This window comes from Globicephala melas, chromosome 1 (assembly GCF_963455315.2).
Source record: "Globicephala melas chromosome 1, mGloMel1.2, whole genome shotgun sequence".
NCBI lineage: Eukaryota > Metazoa > Chordata > Mammalia > Artiodactyla > Delphinidae > Globicephala > Globicephala melas.
Window position 1 is genome coordinate 141883561 of NC_083314.1, and position 21793 is coordinate 141905353.

Consider the following 21793-nt stretch of genomic DNA (forward strand, 5'->3'; position numbering starts at 1 on the left):
ACTGAGACCCTCAAGATCATTTATAAAATGTGAAAAGTGAGTATGTTTTTCTTGTAATTAGTTTAAATTGTTTTTAAGCCAGTTGAAGATATTTTGTTCTCCTCTTGAAATGAACATGTCAGATTGAGAACTTGATTCTCATCTTTTTTTACATTGTCTTTTTAGAGATTTAATGCTTCTAGGAATTTAAACAAGGCCAACAGATAACCATTAATAATGGTTGCTTCTTGTAGTCTTACCAATTTTATCACGCAAGTGTATGTATGCTGTTAGACTAGAATCAATTTATCTTTGTTACTGTTTTGCTTTTGAGTCTATAAATCAACAGGGAAAGACTTGGGTTTTTCCGGTCTCCAAGACTTAACTTTCTTCCCAATGTCTTCTTTTCTAGTCAGGACAATCATCTACTGTGATCGAGAATATCCATACTATTATTGCTGCAGCAGCTGTCAAATTTAATTCAGATCAGCTTAATCATTTGTTTGTTCTCATTCAGAAGGTATGTGTTCAAACGTGCTTACTTTTAAATATTTCTAAAATAATTTTATTTTGAAGTCTCCTCCCTCTAAATTAGCAGTGTTTAACCGTACACTTCTTACTTTATTAAACTTTTTTAGCTCAAGTTTAAAGTTTTTGCATATTTTGCCAGTGTGATCAAATGGGACTGGGAAGCAGTTCCTGTGTCTTTTCTTTTTCGTTCTACAGAGCTGGGAGACCGAGACCGATAGAGTAAGACAGAAGCTATTGAGCCTGATTGGACGAATAGGCCGTGAAGCTCGCTTTGAGACCACTTCTGGAAAGGCAGGAGAATCAAATGACTTTTTCTAGCTACAAGTACTTAAAGCAGCTTTACTTGCATATGGGCTGGCTCATCACATGTGGTTTATTATAGGTGTTAGATGTACTCTGGGAACTGGCTCATCTCCCAACGTTGCCCAGTAGCCTTATTCAGCAAGCTTTGGAGGAGCACCTGACAATCCTAAGTGATGCGTATGCAGTGAAAGAAGCAATCAAGAGGAGCTACATCATTAAGTGCATAGAAGATATTAAAAGGGTTGGTTTTATCTTTGGTCTAGTTTTGTTGTCAGAGCAACAGTATTGTCTGAGTAATTAGAGCCAAATAATTTTCCTCCCCTATTATGTAAATTAAACTAAATGTCCTACCTGGAAGCTCATACCTTAGAGTCCAAAATAGGGAAATTATAGGTACTGCTTTTACCAAGTCACTTATATTTCTTAAAATTAATTTTCAGCCTGGAGAATGGTCAGGTTTGGAAAAAAACAAGAAGGATGGATTCAAGGTAAGAATTTGCAGATGGAACCAACTAAAAGGTATACTAATTTAATAATTCCTTTTAATAAATTGAATTATAATTTTAAGATAAAAGTATCTTTTAGTGTTTCTTCGAATAATATTCAGATACACACTGCTGTTTAAATATTTGCTTATGACCTGTGCTTATTATTTAAAGCTTGGGGGTTATTGACTGTCAAAGGGGAAGAAAAATCCAGGGTCACATTCAAAGAGTAGTTTTACTATATTATTTTCATAAGATTGTAAGACCTTCAACTTAGTTTTTCTTTTTTAAAATTAAATCCAAAGTATGCACATCTTTAATAAGCACAGTGGATTCTAAATAAATATCGTGTCCATTTTTCTCCCATAAGAGAGAAATGGAGGAACATTCATAGAGTCAGAAGAGAGAAAGAAGGGAAGAAAGAAGTTCATTCGTTGCTGGCACGTAGTTGTTTTCTAGGTGCTCGGTTCAGATGTGTTCCTAAAGTAATTCCTTACACAAACGGTTATTGAGTGAGTGCCTGCTGCTAGGACTCGATTTTAGAAGGTAGAACTGGGTAGTGATGGGTGCTGTGAAGTCCTACGCTGCAGGGCTTTGGCCTCCAGGTGACTGTGGACTTAAGGGCTATCCTTCGAAAGGGTGGGTAGCAGCATGTGTAGTGATGATTGTAGCTCTCCTGTTGCTGCAGTCAGTAGCTGCTCACTGGAGCCTGCTTCCGTGGTTGCTGCAGCCCTGATCAGAGCATGTCCTCCTCCCACGCAGGCCCTCAGGTTGCCCAGATGAAACAAAGCCTAGCAGCGAGAGGGGTTTCATTTCACTGTTATCATAAGAAAAGGTTTTAGTAAATAGCTAATGGCTTAGGAATTTCATTGGTAAAACATATTTCTTGGCTTTCCTAGTAAGTATTTCTTTAAAGGATCTTGAATACTGCTAATTTACATTAGTAAATTCAGAGACTCAGCTCTTGCTAAGCGGGCTTGGTGACTCAGTAGGCTTTTATTCTCTTAAATTATGCTTGGTCATAAAGTTTAGTTGGGGACATTTAAGAACTTTGTGTGTTATATTTCTGACATTGAAATTTGATCAAGTGAATTTTCTACATTAAAATCGTTCACAGACTGGAGCTGGTAATGCTCAGGTTATGATTAATTGTTCCTTTAATTCAACAACATTGCTCTCTTTCTACTCAGATACAATTTGAATTTTCTCAGCTCAGTGATTCAGATAATTTAGCACCCTCTGTCTTTATGATTGAAACTCATCCAGAGTTATTTAAGAAGTTTAAATCTTTCAATAGTAATAGTAAGAGGGAAAGGGTATCTATAGAAAATGGTCTTTTCTTCACAGTAACAGATACATTTCTTTATAGGTATGAAGGTCAAAGCTGAAGGGACTTTTTCCTCCCTCCAGGGAAATGGCTTTTGAAACCAGAAAAATCCTTCCTGATCCCTGTTCCTTCCTTGTTACAACTAAGCAGTACTTTAGCCCTTGTAGCCAGTAGCATCGCTGCATCTTTATTGCTTCTCTTTGCAGTCGCTTCATTCATGTCTATTGTTTGATAACAAAACTCAAAAAGTAGCAGGGAGAATTTTGGAGTCATTTTGTGAGTCTTGAAAGGAATATTCTTCCTTTTTTGTATCCCACTGCTCCCAGTAAAGAAATTCTGACGTACCATTCTTTCATTTCAAATAATAATAACTTGCATTTACATAGCACTTTTCAGTTGACTGAGTGCTTTCGCAGATACTCTCTTAAAGTACACATGGCTGAAGGGGGGCAGTGGGAAGATCAAAGCCCCCGATATGACTCCAGGCAGGGGGTTGAGTTATATACTGCCACTAAAGGTGTTTTTCTATGCTATGCCCTTTCCTGCCAGGCAGCAAGGTGGGCTGACTGGGAATTATGTCTCCCTGCCAGGCTACACAGAAACTAAGCAAAGGGTAAGACAAGATCACCCACCTCTTACTCCCCTCCCACCCCCCAGCTACCTCTACTCCTCCAACTGATTCCCTTTCCCTCTGCTTTTGACACTCTTAAAATTCCCAAGTTCCATTATTGTGTTCAGAAATTCTGACCTTTATTTCTCTCAACTTTATTTCTGTAGATTCTGCCAGGATACCCTTGGCTTCCTTGGTCCTCTTTCCTTTGCTTCCTTTATACCTTCCACTGTCTGCCCCCAACCCTTTCCCTCTTATTGCACTTATTTTTTACTTCAATTAAAAAGTTTAAATGTACTCATCCAAAAAAAATATTACTAAACCAAAAAAAGTCATTTTTACTCAATTAGTGGTGTTTGTGTATTCCTTAAGTCATTATATGAAGGCCTCCTAGCACAGTGCCCAGCAGCCTTTCAATAAATGTTGGCTCCCTTTCTCTTACCTCTTCCCCTTCCTCTGTGAGGACACTAAAATCGTTACTTACCCATACCTGAGGGGCCTCCACTTGCCAAAACATACAACTGGAAGTAAAACCAGCAAGATGCCCTCAGTACAGCCTCACAGTGATGTGCTTAGCACAGGAGGAAATACTTTTTAAATGTCCACCCATGTAAAAATTTGAACTTGGTTCTAGGTAAATGGCTAGGTCTGGTAAAACAAGGCAGATGAAGAACTGGGATATTCAACTTTGAGAAGAGAGAACTCAAGAAAGAATAGGAAAGCTTTTTCAGCTACTTAGAGGATTGTTATAGAAGTTTGATTCAACTTAACTTTTTATGTCTCCTAAGAAGTTATGGGAAGGCATGTTGCAATATGATAGAGCAATGAACTTCCTATGAAAACAGTCTGACACAGAATGCACTGCCTCCTGAGTTCCTCATCACTGGAAACACTAGAAGACAAGTTTTGTAACAAAAATGAATAAGGAAAGTTTAGGCACAGGTTTGCAGGCTAAACTAGTTGACCTCTACGGCTTCATCTAACATTAGGAGTCTAATTTGGATATACCATTAACTCCTACTTATGAAACCTCAGCTTCATTATCAGACATTATCAGATATGTTCGTTTTAATTGTTCACCATAGTCTTCTGCCCCTTTTATGAATGGAGAAGAGTAATTTAAATTTTTCTTATAACATAGCAACATAATGTTATAGATATGATGGAATAAATAACATCTGTCTTGTTTGCTAAACTGTAGAAAGGCTATATCAGGAATACTTTTTAGATTCTAAAGGGTAATTTTCAATGTTAAAAAAAATAATCTAACCGTAATTGACTTAATTGGTCATAATGATACTTTTTAATATACCTGATTATTTACTAAAGGGTTTATATTTATATCCTAATGTTTGTAATCCTTTTGGAAGGTATGAGTTCGGACTTAAGCCTTAGAATTTTAATCTCTGTCATTTTGCAACTTTCATATCCTAGCAGAAATATTCTAGCTAGTCTTGCAAGTAGTTGGCCTTTAATACATACCTTATTTCTCTGATTCTAAGATGCCAGTGATTGCAACATGCATCACAGGTTTAATCCAGTATGTACAGCCTCACTGTGGCACACCGCTTTTCATTATCTAGTGTAGTGCTTTGGACTTCTTTGAAATCTTTAAGATTGTAGAATTTTGAGGCACGTTGAAGAATATGGAGTTCTGTGTCCTTTTTTTTGTAAAAACTCAAGCTGCTTTTTTCTTTCATTAAGTTGTATATACTACAAGTTAAACAGTTTCTCTTGAATCAAGGTGCAGCCTTGGACAGAGAGACGTTTAATGCCAAGTGATACAGCCCTTCACAGGGTATGAGTCTGTCACACCGAATTCTCCTGGCTCTGAAAAACACTTAAGTCCGAGACCACTGGCAGTTATTCTTTGCTTTTAATTGAATTGATGGACACGACAGGCTAGTCAGTGCTATATCATAGTGTAATCTTTTTGATAGCATTCAAGAAACAAATCAGTGATCTACATTTAAGTTAAAAAGCCATCCTTGTTTGGTGCTAAACTATGCCAGGTAACAGCAGAAATGATGGGTAAATGAACAGATACCTTTTGAAAACAGCTAAGTTTGCACATATTCACATAAGGACAGGTATATCTAAACTTACTCCTATGCCTAGTGGCTGGTAAGTTTCTTTGATACAGTTGTAAGAAGTGTCCATTTCAGAAATATTAAAATTTATAAAACCTATATCTTAGAATCCAGGAAATACGGTATTTGCTGATTGGCTAATCTCTAGGAAAGCCAGTATTATTTAGGCAGTAGCTGTCTCACATTTACGTATTTAGTAGTACGATATTTTTCTGCAAATGACATCAAAAGTAGTTTTCTGCCCCATAGGCATCTTCATCTTACAGAAAGACTTAAAGAAGCAAGGCTTTAAAAAAATAATACAGTTTTTAAAGTAAAAGCTAAGGACTTAAACTGTTACTCAGTTTTTTAGAGAGTTACTTTTCAATTGATCGATAGTGTTTAATCTGACATTCCTACAACCTTTATAATGAAATCACATAGTTTGAAAGATGCTATTTATTCAAAAGCAATTCTCTTTTTAAAGAGTATCGCATGAATATCAGACTTTTCAGATATGTACTTGAAGATCTGGATTGTCATGTACCAGTTTCAGAAATAACATATTTGAAAAGTGTTTTGAAAACTATAAAGTATAAGTGTGAAGTGGCTGTAATAATTAATAAAAGTAGAATTCTCTCATAAAATTGTTTTAACTAGGAAATACAAGCAGACCATGGATATTTTCTTTAATATTTAGACCACTATTAGTATCTTGATCATGTCATTGGTATCTTAATCATGTAATTGTAGACAACCATATTTTTATACCATTTTACTTATCAGCCAGTTCAGTATTATCCAAGTTAAGCTTTTGCCATCAATTTATTTTATTACGTCAACATATCCTAGCAGCCTGTGCTACTTAATCTATCCTCTGAAGTTGCTAATTCCTTGTCGTCTGTTTTTTGCTGATGTACCCCTATACATTTACTATCACTTCACATCCACTCCTGTTTGCAGTTCTTGGCTTTAGGATTGCATGCAGAATAAGAAGTTGAAGACTGAATTATGAGTGCATGGAGATAAACTATAAATGAGCGATGTGAAGAGAAAAATAATAGAATGTGTAACAATAAAACCTAATTGACTTGGAAATTTTTTGTAGCTAATAAATTTAATCTGCTATTTATTTCTAAATTTAACTAATGTAACTTCTTTTTAACTCTAGTCATCTCAACTTAATAATCCCCAGTTTGTATGGGTAGTACCAGCTTTGCGTCAGCTACATGAAATCACCCGCTCATTCATAAAACAAACCTATCAGAAGCAAGACAAGGTAAGAGTATAGTTATATTTGATTATTATACAATTACTTGCATAACCTTTTATAATAACAAACATCAAAAGATTGCTGAGTTTTGTAGTGACTGTATTACAGTTTTATGGTTATTAATGTAATTCATTTATATTACTTAATAATCTTGAATTTAAACATCATTCTGCTTTCATTTCTATGGAACTTTTCTTTTGATATATCCCTAACTCATTTATTTTTTATTTCCTTAATTTACAAAGTAAGCCAATGTTTAAAAGTTAATGGTATTTTAGAAATTTGTTTGAAAAGATTCAAAGACTTATTTTATATTGTGAAAACATTAGTTTGCTTAAGGAGCTAGAGCTTCCTCAGTGTAATAGACTTGGGAAGAAAGATCTGGAAAAGTATGCAAGAAGTGAAATAGTTCTTTTGAAAGACTTTTTTTTTTTAAAGAATCCCTTTTAGAAGCAGAAATTTACCAGGGAAGTTTATTAATTCTATAGTAATTCCCTAGTAAATGTACATACCAGATTGATTTTATTTACTTTTATGTAGGAAATATGAGTGAAAAACTTTCTGTGTTTGCTATTCCTCAACTACGTGCTAAAATAGAAGCTTGTATTAAACTGACAAAATAACTGCGCATTCTCATACCATTTTTCTTTTTGTTGTTTCGCCAAGAGCATTATTCAAGACTTGAAGAAAAATTTTGAAATAGTAAAATTGGTAACAGGAAGTTTGATAGCTTGTCATCGGCTTGCAGCAGCCGTGGCTGGACCTGGAGGCTTAACTGGTTCAACACTAGTGGATGGCCGATACACTTATCGGGAGGTATCTGGCATTGTGCTTTTGTTTCATGATTTACAGCATTCATTTGGCCTTTTTGCACTTGAACTATAAAAATCATATTTATTGGGAGTAACTCTAAAGAGGTAGCATGAGGTGTCTTTGTCATAATGGAACATTTTTGTATCTTGACTTTATAATCACATCAAAATAAAAGTTCAGAAAATTGATATTTGTGGGTAAATCTTTCAGTAAATCACCCAAGATAACTGCATATGATATGGTAATAAAAATAAACATCTTTTCTTTGTCTTTGATCAGAAATAATAACTGTCAGTTCTGTGGCTAATGGCTTTTGTTTTTCAAATCTAGTGGTTAGTAGTATTGTTTTTTTAAAAATAGAAAAATACCTTAACTCACCAGTTGTGTTGTGGTGTTTTACTCTGAGATTGCCGAAATTGTATTTTTTTGGCATCTAAAGTCAACTGAGTTTGTGTTAGACTTCAAGTAGTTTCTGCTGCATTGTATTGTCAACTTGTAAACAGATTTCTCACATTTACTTTACCCTAAGTTATATGAAAAAGCATTAGGTAAAACTATTTAATTTCAAAATTTTTTTGTTTTTTTAAATTTTTCTTTTACATATGAATGCCTGGAGTTAACTAATTAGCATGATTTCTTTTTGCAGTATTTAGAGGCCCATCTAAAATTTCTGGCATTTTTCTTGCAAGAAGCTACTCTGTATCTCGGTTGGAATCGTGCCAAGGAAATCTGGGAGTGTCTTGTGACTGGCCAGGATGTTTGTGAATTAGATAGAGAGGTAAGAAGATACTGTGGATGAAGTAAGACAGCAGTGGGACTTAATAGCATTTCACTTTTTTGTGTGTATCTCACATTTTTGTGTGTGTCTCACACCTTCAATTCTAAACACTTTTCAATTTACTAAGCATACATTTATACTAATAAGCTAGGAACTATAAGTGTTGAAAAGATATTTTATATAATATATATCTGTGATATAGACAAGTGTGTGAAATCTTTGGTAAGTCTGATACCATTCTGGATAAAACCAAATTCAGCCAAGTGAGTACAGCAAAAGAATTCTTGGTGTGTCTTTTAGTATTTTTTTCCCTCCCACGAAACTAATTTTAAATTAACCAGCAGAAAACTTTGAGTTCCTGTAATGATGTTGTATCCCGGAAACACTAAAGAAGGAACTGATACCTAGACAGATCATTAGAACTACAGTTACACAGCTGAAAATGGATTAAACCAGGAGCACCACACTGCTTTGACGTTTTCCAACAGTGAATGGCTGTTTCCTCATCTCATTTTGTAGAATAGTGTTAACTACATCATAAGATTATTGAAAGGACTAAGTATGTGACAGTGCCTAGCACAGTCCCTGGCACATAGTAAGGCTTATTAATAAATGTTGGTGGTAAAACCAAAGTGTAACAATTCAGTGAAAAGCATGAATATATATTTTCATTATCTAGAGGAAAGATTGCTGTAATTAACTGCTTTATTTAGTTCCAGAGTTAGAACCGTTTCAGTTTTGAGTGGTATTAAGGCAATATAAATTTCTAAAGAATTAAAAATAATTTATCTTTGCTTTCCCAGTTTGGAATATGTATTTGCCTGAAATGGATTTTAGTTACAGAGTGATTTGTCTTGATCCGCAGATGTGTTTTGAATGGTTTACAAAAGGGCAGCATGATCTTGAGAGTGATGTTCAGCAGCAGCTCTTCAAGGAGAAAATTCTTAAATTGGAGTCGTATGAAATCACCATGAATGGTAGGGAAGAAAAACGTAAAATCATTTTTTCAGTTCTTTAAAGTAAGAATTTTATACTTTTCTTCTCAGCCCACTCTCAGAAGCAGCTAACCATTTTGGGATATCCTTCTGGACTTTGCCTTATGCACATAAAGACACATCTATATATACATATGTTTATATACACAGATAAATTTCTTTTTACATGAATGGTATTTTTAAATTATATAGGCTAATTGTCAAGCTGTCTTTTCATGAAATTACTTAGTACAAAAAGGATTCATTTAAGGTGAAGATTTGTCAAAGTATAGAAATCCTCTTTTCAGTTGTTTCTTTTAATTGAGTTTTTTTAATTGATATGTATTTTACATGCTATAAAATTTACTTTTTTAAGGTGTGCAATAAGTGCTTTTCGTATATTCACAAAGTTGTTCAACCTTCACCGTTTTTAATCTCAGGATATTTTCATCACCCCAGAAAGAAACCATGTAACAGTCACTATCCATTCTCCCCTTTCCCCGACCTCTCATCTACTTTCTGTCCTTATAGATTATTCTAATATGGACATTTTATATAAATGGAACCATATAATATGTCACCTTTTGTATGAATATTTGGCTTCTTTTATCACGCTGAGACATAATGTTTTCAGGGTTCACCCAGGTTTTAACACGTACCAGAACTTCTTTCCATTTTATGGCTGAGTAATATTTCATTGTATGGCCATAACACATTTTGTTTATCCATTCATCAGTTGATGGTCATTTGGGTTCTCACCAGTTTTGGTTATTACCAATAATGCTGCTGTAAACATTCATATACAAGTTTTTATATTCCTAGGAGTGAAATTGCTGTATCATATCATTAACATTTGAGGAACTGCCAATCTGTTTTGCAATGTGGCTGCAGCATTTTATAATCACACCAGCAGTATATGAGGGTCTGATTTCTTCACATCTTCTCTAATAATTGTAAACTGTCTTTTTTATTTTAGCCATTCTAGTGGTTGTGACATGGTATCTCGTGGCTTGATGTACATTCCCTGATGACTAAGGATGATGAGCATCCGTTCATGGGCTTATTGGTCATTTATATATCATCTTTGGAGAAATGTCTATAAAAATCTTTTTCTCGTTTTTAAATTGGGTTATTTGCCCTTTTATTTTTGAGTTGTAAGTGTTGTTTATATATTCTGCATACTCACTCCTTATCAGATATGTGATTTACAAGTATTTTGTCCTGTGGGTTGGCTTTTCACTTTCTTGGTAGTCCTTAGAAGCACAAAAGCTTTCAGTTTTGATGAAGTTTATTTATTTTTTTGTCATTGTTGTTGCTTGTGCTTTTGATACCATATCTAAGAGACTGTTGCCTAATTCAAGGTCTTGGAGATTTGTGCCTATGTTTTGTCCTAAGAGTTTTATAGTTTTAGCTCTTGATATACTTTGTCTTTTCATTGATTATCTGTGGTACCTAGAGTGCATGAATTTATCTGACATTCTATAATTTCAGGTTTTAACTTATTTAAGACTTTTTTTGAAAATGTGAATCTCTGTGATCATCGATTGAAAAGACAAGGAGCTCAGTTGGTAAGTAACATTGTTTTCAAATGTAGAAAATTTGGAAAATCTAGTAAAACTTGACATTCAGCAAAACACATGTGTTATAATTGAGAGAAAACATGAGGTTTTTTTAAAAAGAATGGGCGCCTCGTTGACTGCGGGCTTCTGCATGGACGAGGGCGCTTCTCTTAGAGTGTGAGGAGGCTGGGTTTCTCGAACAGGTGACTTCTCAGACCCCTCTTTGCTTCTTGCTGATCTGGGGCAGCCAGCGGCCTCCTGTGGCTGGGTGAACGTGGAGTAGGGATAGTTCCAGCCAAGCTTCCAACCTCTCAGATCTAGCAATTCACATGTACCTGAAAAAGTACCAAAATCTTCAATTCTGGAATCGCAGGGACAAGGATTTGGGGGGAAATTTTTTTTTTTTTTTGGCGTCACGCAGGCCTCTCACTGTTGTGGCCTCTCCCGTTGTGGAGCACAGGCTCCGGACACGCAGACTCAGCGGCCATGGCTCACGGGCCCAGCTGCTCCACGGCATGTGGGATCTTCCCGGACCGGGGCACGAACCCGTGTCCCCTGCATCGGCAGGCGGACTCTCAACCACTGCGCCCCCAGGGAAGCCCTAGGGGGAAATTTTTAACAGACAAGGAAGCAGGAAAATGAGGACCTGTAGAATGTATACAGCTTATGTTTATATTTACGTGAGCACCTTGAAAAAGAAAGGCAAAAAAATAACTCTTTTTCCAAGTCTGTTTCATTCATGACCTGACTTCCTAGGTGGTAAGAATTTTAACAAGATTTTACAAGGCCTGGATCCTGCCATTTCTAACTGAGCTTTGAGAAAACCAGATTGAGCCCCAAGGATTAGTAACTACCTCTAACCTGACTCTCTTTCCTTTGAAGAAAAGCTCGTGAAGAGGGTGCCCATATTATTCCTGTTTTGCTTCTGCTTTAGTAGCCCATCTGTGTAGAGTTCTAGCTTAGGTTTAGGAATGTCTGGAGAAAAATCTCCATATCTGTCTTGGTTCCATGGAAGTTGTCCAGTGTTTCTGTTGTTGATCGTTTCTTGTTTTAAAGTTCCATATCAGTATAATGACGTTCTCATATGTAGCTGGGTTTCTGCAGCCTTAATTCATTTTGAACTTGAAGAGGTGTGGAGTTACAGTGTAGCAGAAAATAACTGTAATTTTGTGACCTTGGTGTGCTGTATACTTTTCTTTCTTTTGAACAGTATGTAGAAAAGCTGGAATTGATAGGAATGGATTTCATTTGGAAAATAGCTATGGAATCACCTGATGAAGAAATTGCTAATGAAGCTATTCAGTTAATCATAAACTACAGTTACATTAATCTAAATCCTCGGTTAAAGAAGGTGGGTATTTAAGGAAAGAAGGTACACAAAAAAGCAGAAAATAATATATTTTTAATTGCTAAGTTGGCATGCCTGAAAGTCGGGCTTCTTTATTTTGACATTTTATCCTTAATAATGATTACAACTAAATGCTAGACTAATTTTAATTTCCATATACCTCTTACTTTTAGGATTCTGTATCATTACATAAGAAATTCATTGCTGATTGCTACACAAGATTAGAAGTGAGTAGCAAATTTTATTTAACCTGTTTTTGAAATAAATGCTTTGGGTTTTTTTTCCTTTTATAATGTTGTGTTTTGAGATCGTGTATAATGTTGATATTTGTAGCTGGATCCTACTGGAAGAATTTGCTAGCAGTACCGTATTGTGGACATAGGGAACAGGCATTTGCCCTAATGCCCACAATGTAAAAGTGTATTTTACAGGAAATCCTTCCTTCTCCCTCCCCATTCCTTTTCCCTGCTCCACCCACCCACCCCACCCCCACCCCCTTTTGGGGGTATAGAAACTGTCTTCAGAAAATAGGTCTACTGTACTTTCCACATTTCTGATAGATTCTTTTTCTCCTTTTTCTGTCCAGAAATTTTGTACAAGCACTTGCTTCTTTTCCCATCCTTCCCCATGTGTCACTTTGTTTATATCATAAATGCTATTAAAGGCCACAGCAGCACACTCAGTAGTGGGTAGTGTTGGGTGTCTTTGTCCACTAGAAGCCTGCAGTGTAATACTGTCTCAATAAGTTAAACTTTCTGATGATGAATCTGTACAGGAAGGAGTTCCCAAGTTGTGACTTCCATCCAAATATGCCATCATAAAAACATTTAAAGTATTCAGGTATCCCTAAATGACGTGCCATGTAAGTATTAACACATGTAGAATGGTAGTTCTCAGTTGGAGGTTATTTTACCTCCCAGGGGACATTTGGCAATGTCTGAAGACCGTTTTGGTTGTCACAACTAGAGGGGTCCTACTGGCACCTAGTGGTAGGTGAGTGGTGAATAGAAGTCAGGGATGCCACTGAGCATCCTACAATGTCCCCGACAGTCTTCCACAACAAAAAAAGTTTCCAGCCCAAAATGTCAGTAGAGCTGAGATTGAGAAACCCTGATATAGAGAGATGATTTTCTGTTTCGTAGGCAGCCAGTTCAGCGCTTGGTGGCCCCACTCTGACACACGCTGTGACCAGAGCAACAAAGATGCTTACAGCAACTGCCATGCCAACCGTAGCCACGTCAGTCCAGTCTCCATACAGGTAAGTGATTGCAGAAGTTACAGCGAATACGCAACACCTGATTGTAGATGAGCTTAAAAAAAAATAATTGGAATCTTTTCTTTCCTTTGGAGATACCTCGGTTAATTGTTCATTTCCTCATTTCATATCTTTTTCAAACAGTCATATCCTGGGAAGTTATATATTCCCCATCACGTATTTTATTTGATTCATTTTACTTTTACTGTGTGTAACACGAGTAGCCTACTCTTTATGATGGAATCAAGATATATGCATTGTATGAAGAGTAATTTATTTCAAGTTTGAAATATTTACTTAGACCTCTTATAACTTTTCTCATTGAATAGTCAAATCCAGGGCACCAATAGCATAAGCAAAATGAAGTGGAATATGATGATTGATTAATATTGTACATTGTGATATAATCATAGTTAAAATGTTTTACTTAAAATCATTTTTCAAAATAATTTTTAATAAGAACTTTAGCCCCAAATATTTGTGTTAAAACTTTGAACTGACATCTCTTAATCACATTGCTGTGTTGAGTATTTTCAGATGTTGTCAGTGAAATCTGAGTTCAGTGTTACAGGTCTTTGATATAGTAAGGAGAATAGATGAGTATTTGGAAACATTAGATTGAAGTAACTAAAATACTTTTGTGGGGTTTTATGTGCCTTTCATTACTGGTAAGCATCCCCCAGTCAGTGATGCTCAGGAAACCTTGGCAGGTGATCAGAGAAGGGCTCCCTCTCTATGCCTCACTCTGCTGCCCTCTAGTGATTGGTGCTCATAAAGTCTTTTTCAACTCCCGGAATCGCTTTATGTGTTTACGTATGTATGTATGTATTTATTTCTCTTTATTCACAGTTGGGGATATTCCTTTCTTTTTAAAGCCGTCCTTTAGAAGAGGAGTCAAGGCAATATCCTTGCTCACATTCTTCTTCTTTATCTTCTTTTTTTAAATGAGCTGAGTACCGTGTAGTGATACATTATTAATATGAAAGAAGTCAGTAGAACTCAGCCCTCTTGGACCTCTTTTTAAAGTGACAGAAAGTGATTATAGATTCAACTCATGATAAGAACACTAACATGACTTTTGCATTCCCACATTCTTGGAAGTGTATCTCAAGTAGACTTTCATTAAGAATTCCTAATTACATGCTTGTAAAATGTAGTCTATATCTATGACCTAGGTCTTTAACGATTCGTTTGTCTGACAAACCAGACTAGAAATGCACTTATGAACTATCGGATTGGGATTTCCAAACTGCTGCTTCTTTAAATAAGCATGCTTTTTGTTTGTCTTTTCTAACTGCTTTGTATTCTGAATCATTTCATATTTGACTATTACAGAACAAAACCACATGACAGTTTTTAAATATTCTCATTATAAACCCTAAACAGAGTTACTAAGAATATGTAATTTCAGAGTTGCCTTTGAACCAGTACGTGTAGTTTATCTCATTCACTAGTCTTAAAAGAACTTTTCAATGACCGTAATTGTTCCACTTCTGGGAGGAGCTATTCTCTCATTTGTAGTGTTTGCAACGCTGTCTGTGATTTAATTCATCATTGAGGCAAAATAAAACAGTTCACTTGTTAAGCACTTAAATATTTCCTAAAGATGGTCCATCTGAATATCAAGTTCTGGTTTCTGCCCATAGACTGAAAGAATTTAGAACTCTGTTAAATGCGTTTAACCAACTCTTTTTAAAGTGAAATTTCCAGTACTGCTAATCAGCATACTTATTGTTAGAAAATCTGAAAACTTTCCAGATTTAGAACTACACCTGTACAAAATACTTAGACTCTCTGGAATAGTAAATATTTAAGGGCACTTGGATTTTCATTTGTTAGTGTTAACACATGTAGTGTTTAATAAAGTGTGGAGCTGTGACTGTACAAGCTGCTGAATGTTGGAGTCCTGTTATTTCAAATGATAAGATTGCTTAAGTCTAACCAAAAGAGATCTCAGGTCTCACTTTCAGAGTCTGTGAGAGTGCCACAGTTCCTTGCTGTGTGTTTTCTGTTCCAGAGATGGTTATGTCTCTTGATGTGTGTTGATTTCTTAAGTACTTTGAAAACCCTTGGGATAACAAATTCTTACGTTGTATGTTTTAACTATACAGACTAGTCACGTAAACCAGATGAACAATTTTTCTCGTCCTTTTCTTCTGCCTCATTCTTAGGCTAAGTAAAACAAACAGCAGCTCTCATTTGTGGCATACTTAATGGTTTGCATTTGTCTTCTAAATTTCAGGCAGTTCAGAACTTAGTCAGATTCTGTGTTTACAGAATTATGTGGCATATCTTAGTTGTAAGGTTATGAGATTCAAACTCACTGATCGTTCATTCTTGGTGGATTGGTAGACAAATACGCCTGCAGACCCAGAGGAGACCCAGGTCCTCTATTTATGGGACAACTGTTTAAAAAAAGAAAACGAAGAAAGAAAAGAACAGGAAAGGAAACACGGGGCGGGGCAGGCTTCTGCCCCATATTCCATCTGTGTGCGACAGCTGTGACCTGCTTGAACCACCTCCCGCTTGAGTGAAAAGGAAGTTTAGTCTTTGCAGATTTCAGTCTTTGACCAGAGAGGGCTAATTGTGATTGTGGTTTTGGTGAAATAGACTGAAATTGAGCTCAAGTCAGCAGTTCAAGTATTTTCAAAAAAAATTTTTTTAATTCATAGATCCACTAAACTTGTAATAATTGAGAGATTGCTGCTTCTGGCAGAACGCTATGTGATCACTATAGAGGTAAGCCTCTCTTCTTTGTAAAGCAACTTTATCATCCTATAATTAGTCTCAATGTGTTAGGAGAGTATTTTTGTGACATTTAACAGTGGCACTGTGCATCTCACTTGCTGTATCTTTTGACTTGCTATATCTTTTTCAAGGATTTTTACTCTGTTCCCCGAACTATTCTACCTCATGGTGCCTCATTCCATGGACATCTTTTAACTCTTAATGTTACTTATGAGTCTACCAAAGATACCTTCACTGTAGAGGTAGGTTTACATTAAGCTCTGAAGCCATTTCCATATTGTCATGTTATTTTATAAGAACACTGTTGATTGAGATTGAACACTGTTGTTGATTTAGCTGCATGAATGACTATTCTAAAAGCTGTTTGGAAAGCAAATTTAGAATAAAGACCTGAAATGAAAGGAAGCTGATAGGGTGTAAGCAGACTCATAAGTAAATACATAATATCAGGTGATAACGAGTGTTATAAAGGTTACAAAAGAAGACAGCAGGATAAGATGGGTATACATGACATATTTTAGATAAGAATGGTTAGGGAAGGTCTCTGAGGTGATCACATTTGAACAGAGACTTGAATGAAGTGACAGAGTTAGCCATTTCTGGGGAAGAGCATTCCACACAAAGGGAGCAGCAGGTACAAAGGTCCTGAGGTGGGAGTTTGTTTGATTTATTCAGTGGCAAGGAAAGTGGCTGGTGTGACTAGAACACAGTGAGAAGGGGAAGAGTGGAAGACACTCCAGTGGAAGAAGGGCTTGAGATTTCATTCCATGCATGCTGGGGAATGGAGTGTGGAATAGCATATTTAATTACTGCAGGAGGGAAGCCTCACAAGGGCAGGATTCTTGTCTTTGGGTTCTCTGCTGTGTTCCCAGGATCTGGAACAGTGCCCGGTACATGACAGATGCTCGCTAATAGTTGTTTAAATTGATGAATAAGTGAATTACTCAGAACAGTGTTTCATTTCATTTTACAGGCTCACAGTAATGAAACCATAGGGAGTGTCCGGTGGAAGATAGCCAAGCAGTTGTGTTCTCCCGTGGATAGTATACAGATATTTACAAATGATAGTCTGGTAGGTGTAAATCAACATTTTGTGGCACTTTAGTCTGATACCAGTATTTTCCTCTCCTTTCCTTCTCAGTAATTAAGAAACCACTTTTTACAGCTGACAGTGAATAAAGATCAAAAGCTCCTCCACCAGCTGGGCTTTTCTGATGAGCAAATCCTCACAGTAAAGACTTCTGGCAGTGGGACCCCGTCTGGGAGCTCTGCAGATTCCTCAACCAGCTCCAGCAGCAGCAGCAGTGGGGTGTTTAGTTCATCATATGCCATGGAGCAGGTATTGAGCGATAATATTCAAGTTCAGAACAAGAACGTAACATCATTAAGTTTTGCCTTCGGCCCATATAGATTTGCATGATTATGTCCTTTTCTCTCAGACAAGTCCTGCCCCTTCAGAACTGTATCACTGAGAAATGCTGGGATTCAGTTGGGAGAAGAAGATGCACAGTTTGTCAGTCTTCTGAACCACAGACTCTTCTGAGTCTGAGTGATTCTGCCTGGCCACTGCTTGCTGCTCCTCTCGTATATCTCTCTTCATTGATTCATTGAGTTTCCTCTCCTGGGTCATTCCTATTAACATTCAAACGTGCTGTGCTATTTCTACCATCCTTTTAAAAAACCTTTTTTCACCCCAATTTCAGCTTCAATTCCTGTCCCCATTCTCTCCTTCCCAAATCAGCGAAGCTCCTTGAAAGGGTTGTCTAAGCTCTCTTTACCATGCTCTCTTGACCCCTCTCGAAAATAAACTCTGCAAGGTAATCTGTCATGTCCACCTCTCAATCCTCGTCTTCTTGACATTTCAGCAGTTGATCCATGTGATCACTTCCCCTTGAAATACTTTTTCCCTTGGCTTTCAGAACCCCCCTGGCTCCGCCCTCCCGCTCTGGTTCTCCCTCTTTGGTCTCCTCTGCTGCCTCCTTTTCATCTTCCTGATCTGTGTACAAAGAAGTTCCCTGGCTCAGTCCTTTGACCTTTCCTCTGTCTACGCTCATTCCCTTAGGAATCTCATCCAGTTTCAAAGCGTTATATATTGTATGTATATTGATAACACCCCAATTTTTATCTTCAGCTTGAAGTCTAGGTACATGGAACCAACTGGTTAATCAGCATCTCCTCTTAAATGTGTGATAGACATCCCAGTCCTAACATCCAAAACTGAGCTCCTGATATCCCCTTTCCCACTACCTCACCCCTAACCCAAACCTCTTCATCCCAGTCTTGCTGTATTTCAGATAATGCCTATTTCATTCTTCTAGTGGCTCATGCCAAAATCCTTGGGTCCCTACTTTCTCTCAAAGCATAGCCCTATCCGTCAGCAAATCCTTGACTCTACCTTTAAAATTCATCTAGAATCTAGCTCCTTTTCTCTGCCTCCGCAGCTTCCACACCAATCTAAGCAGCCACCCTCGCTCAGCTGGAGGGTTTCAGGAGTACTTTAACTGGTCTCAGGGCTTCTGCCCCTATACCAGTTCAGTCTCTTCTCTGTGTAGCACCCAACAGCCCATGATCTCCTTTAAACAGAGTCAGATTATATGCCACTCCTCCGCTCAGACTTTCCAGCGGCTCCCACCTCACTCAGAGTAAGAGCCAGAGTCTTTACTGGGACCTTCAGGGCCTACTTGGTCTATCCCCCCCACTGAGATGTTCCCCCATGACCCACCCTCACTCTCAGCACTCCAGCTGCACTGGCCTCCATGTTGGTCCTCAAACAAAGTGGGCCCTGTGCACTTGCTCTTCTCTGCGCTTGTAATGTTCTTTCCTGATACCCATGTGGTTCTTTCTCACTTCCTTCAGCCTTCGCTCAAATGTTGCCTTCTTGGTGAGCCTTCTTTGGCAGTCCTGTCTAAACTTGCCACCTGTTGCTACTCCTGCACATCTCATTTCCCTTCCCTACTTTATTTTTGCCTCTCCCCCCCACCAGTGAAATTTAAGCTCCTTGAGAGCAGACCTTTGTTTGTTTTGCTCACTGCTGTATTTCCAGCACCTAAAACAGTGCCTAGAACATAATAGGTAATCAGTATTTGTTGAATGATTTTATGAATCAGGGTTTTTTGTACCTTCTCTCTGCCAGGAACTGAGCTCAGCACCAGGGGTACAAAACTAACAAGACCTTTCAGTTCTTTATGCTTTTATAGTCTAGAAAAGTAAGATAATACCAGCCTTAGTGTGAAATAAACGTATTTAAATGACAGAGAGGGATTTTTTTCATAGTTATTATGTATAGTCCTTTCATTTAATTACAAATGTAAGATCTTTGCATGGCTATCTCTTTCACTTAGAGAGCATAGCCTTGCTTATAGATACCACAGAATCCTGCAGGGTTAATGTTAGTATTGTGCCGTTTCTTAAAAAGTAACTATACTTATATGTAGTGAGAATTTAAGAACGAAATCATACTCAGAGCAGTATTATGACAGTTTATCAGCAACAGAAATGACGTACATAGCATCTTTGAGTTTAACATTTTTAAACTATCTCATATTTACCCTGAATTTATTAAAAACCTTCCCAAATATATTCTATAGTGATATCCAGCTTTTTTATTTCTTATACCAGAAAATAGTACTTTAATCACATCTGAATCTCTTCTATACAGTTGTATCCATTTTTTTCACCTTTAAAAAAAAGAGGCCAACTTCTTTTTCTCAACTTAAATTACATTTATATCTATGTGGTTGTGTGAGTGTGTGTGTTTGATTATATCACTTTGAATTTGTGGGTTTTTTTGTTTGTTTGTTTGTTTTTGCGTTACGCGGGCCTCTCACTGTTGTGGCCTCTCCCGTTGTGGAGCACAGGCTCCGGACACGCAAGCTCAGCGGCCGTGGCTCACGGGCCCAGCCGCTCCGCAGCATGTGGGATCTTCCCGGACCGGGGCACGAACCCATGTCCCCTACATCGGCAGGCGGACTCTCAACCACTGCGCCACCAGGGAAGCCCTTTATTTTTTTGTAATACGGTTGACTCCTGGTTTTGTTTTGGTTTTATTTCACAACTCACACACACACACTGTATTATATTTTAACAAGAGATAAATAAACTGACACCAAGTATTGTAAATGGATGACCGCAACAATGATTGCAATTACCAAACACGAAACACACTCTTACTATGTCATAATATTGACATTCAGCCCAGTAATCCTCCACTGTAACGGCTCCTTTACCTTGCAGTGAAAATTGCTTTGTATATTTTTTGCCTCTGAGTCCTTGTGGGATTTTTTATTATTATTATTCAAACAGAAAGTCACAAAAATTATAATCATCCTCATCAGTTCACTCAGTCCCATGTAATTAATTTTTTTTCATCTTGATCTTTTGTTAGCACTTTTATGAATTCATCAGTTTTCCATTAGAGTTCTGAATGAATTTGCTTTTAAATCACTCTGCCTTGTTTGCTCCTGCCAAGCTATGATCAGCTTCCAACGGTGCCCACCCTCCGTTCTGTTCATCACATCTGCCCTTCCTTTTGCCTCTCTGCCGCTGCCTGCTTTTTGGTGCCTTAGCCCCTTGGCCAGCAGGTGGTAGGAGAAGAGAGCCCAGGTGATGAGCACGCTAGGAGAGGGAGTGGTCCCTCACTCTGTGTTCCCGTGCGTCGTTGTTTGAGACAGATAAGCACCATGCTTCCCTCAAGTTTTGCAGGCCAGTCTTTAAGAACCAGGAATTTTATTGTTCGTACCTTTGATTAGAAAAGGAGGAAATTGTTTTGTAAATTTGCATTTATGTTTTGCTTCCTCCCTCAGGAGAAATCCCTCCCTGGTGTGGTGATGGCACTTGTGTGCAATGTATTTGACATGCTTTACCAGCTGGCCAATCTGGAGGAGCCAAGGTAAATAGAAATGTTTACAAAGCTTGAAAGAGAGAAAGGTATTAAAGTTAGGGAACCCAGTAAATGTTCACTTGAAATGTATATTACTTCACATCCCATACTAAGTGACTTTGTTATTGAAACTGTGGTTTGTGTGAAAAAAAATTAATATTTGAAAAATTTCAGGATAACTCTACGAGTACGAAAGCTTCTGCTCTTGATACCCACTGATCCAGCCATTCAGGAAGCCCTTGATCAACTTGATTCTTTAGGAAGAAAGGTATGAGTATCTTGGATAGTTATTTAACAGGCATGGAAATTTTATATCATGATTCAGTGAAAATACAGCATGACATCACATTAAGGTCATATGATATCATCTTTCCCATAACAGTTTTTTTTTTTTCTTTAGAAAAATACCTTTGCTGTAAATAATGATATCAAATTTTAGAACTGGAAGAGCCTTTAGTATCATCTGCTTCCACCTCCTTCATGTTTTATATTAGGAAACCCAAGTGCAGAGTGATGAACGGTTTTGACTAGGGTCAGACTCTAGTTCTGATTGAGTTGAGATATTTTTCTTCTGTTATGATGCCTCTCTGAATGTGGTTGTTGCATATGTTTGAGTTGCTTGCGTAAATGGGTTATCATTTAATATTTTCACAGTTGATATTTAAAGTTCCTTTTGTTTAATGTTTAGAATCTTGTTCCTTAAGAGTTGTGTATATATATATAATGAAATTGTGTTTTATCTATAATATTGTTTGTGTTCTCAGAATAAATTCATTTAGATCAAAGCTGTTAGAACTAAGTTATGAATTTTGTATTTCAGTGATTATAGTTTAGATGAGCTCATAATCATGTCACATGTACC

At 37.2% G+C, this 21793-nt stretch overlaps 1 protein-coding gene across 5 annotated transcripts in view; it reads left to right on the plus strand.

The window, feature by feature from the left end:
* The window catches only part of USP24 (ubiquitin specific peptidase 24), a 149991-nt gene that overhangs the window by 62513 nt on the left and 65685 nt on the right, over positions 1-21793 (plus strand). For 4 of the 5 annotated variants that reach the window (XR_009565233.1, XM_060305073.1, XM_070045085.1 and 1 more), the window contains exons 13-31: positions 392-499; positions 706-801; positions 893-1054; positions 1254-1301; positions 3179-3238; positions 6476-6583; positions 7244-7393; positions 8037-8168; positions 9034-9145; positions 10634-10710; positions 11912-12052; positions 12223-12276; positions 13192-13307; positions 15977-16043; positions 16184-16294; positions 17026-17124; positions 17218-17391; positions 20855-20940; positions 21106-21199. Coding sequence is in view for 4 of the 5 variants with exons in the window: in XM_060305073.1 (XP_060161056.1) it covers positions 392-499; positions 706-801; positions 893-1054; positions 1254-1301; positions 3179-3238; positions 6476-6583; positions 7244-7393; positions 8037-8168; positions 9034-9145; positions 10634-10710; positions 11912-12052; positions 12223-12276; positions 13192-13307; positions 15977-16043; positions 16184-16294; positions 17026-17124; positions 17218-17391; positions 20855-20940; positions 21106-21199 (1995 nt within the window). In the remaining variant the exon portion in view is untranslated. The remainder of the gene's footprint in view (positions 1-391; positions 500-705; positions 802-892; positions 1055-1253; positions 1302-3178; positions 3239-6475; positions 6584-7243; positions 7394-8036; positions 8169-9033; positions 9146-10633; positions 10711-11911; positions 12053-12222; positions 12277-13191; positions 13308-15976; positions 16044-16183; positions 16295-17025; positions 17125-17217; positions 17392-20854; positions 20941-21105; positions 21200-21793) is intronic. The other variant, XM_030870265.2, reaches the window with a different exon arrangement.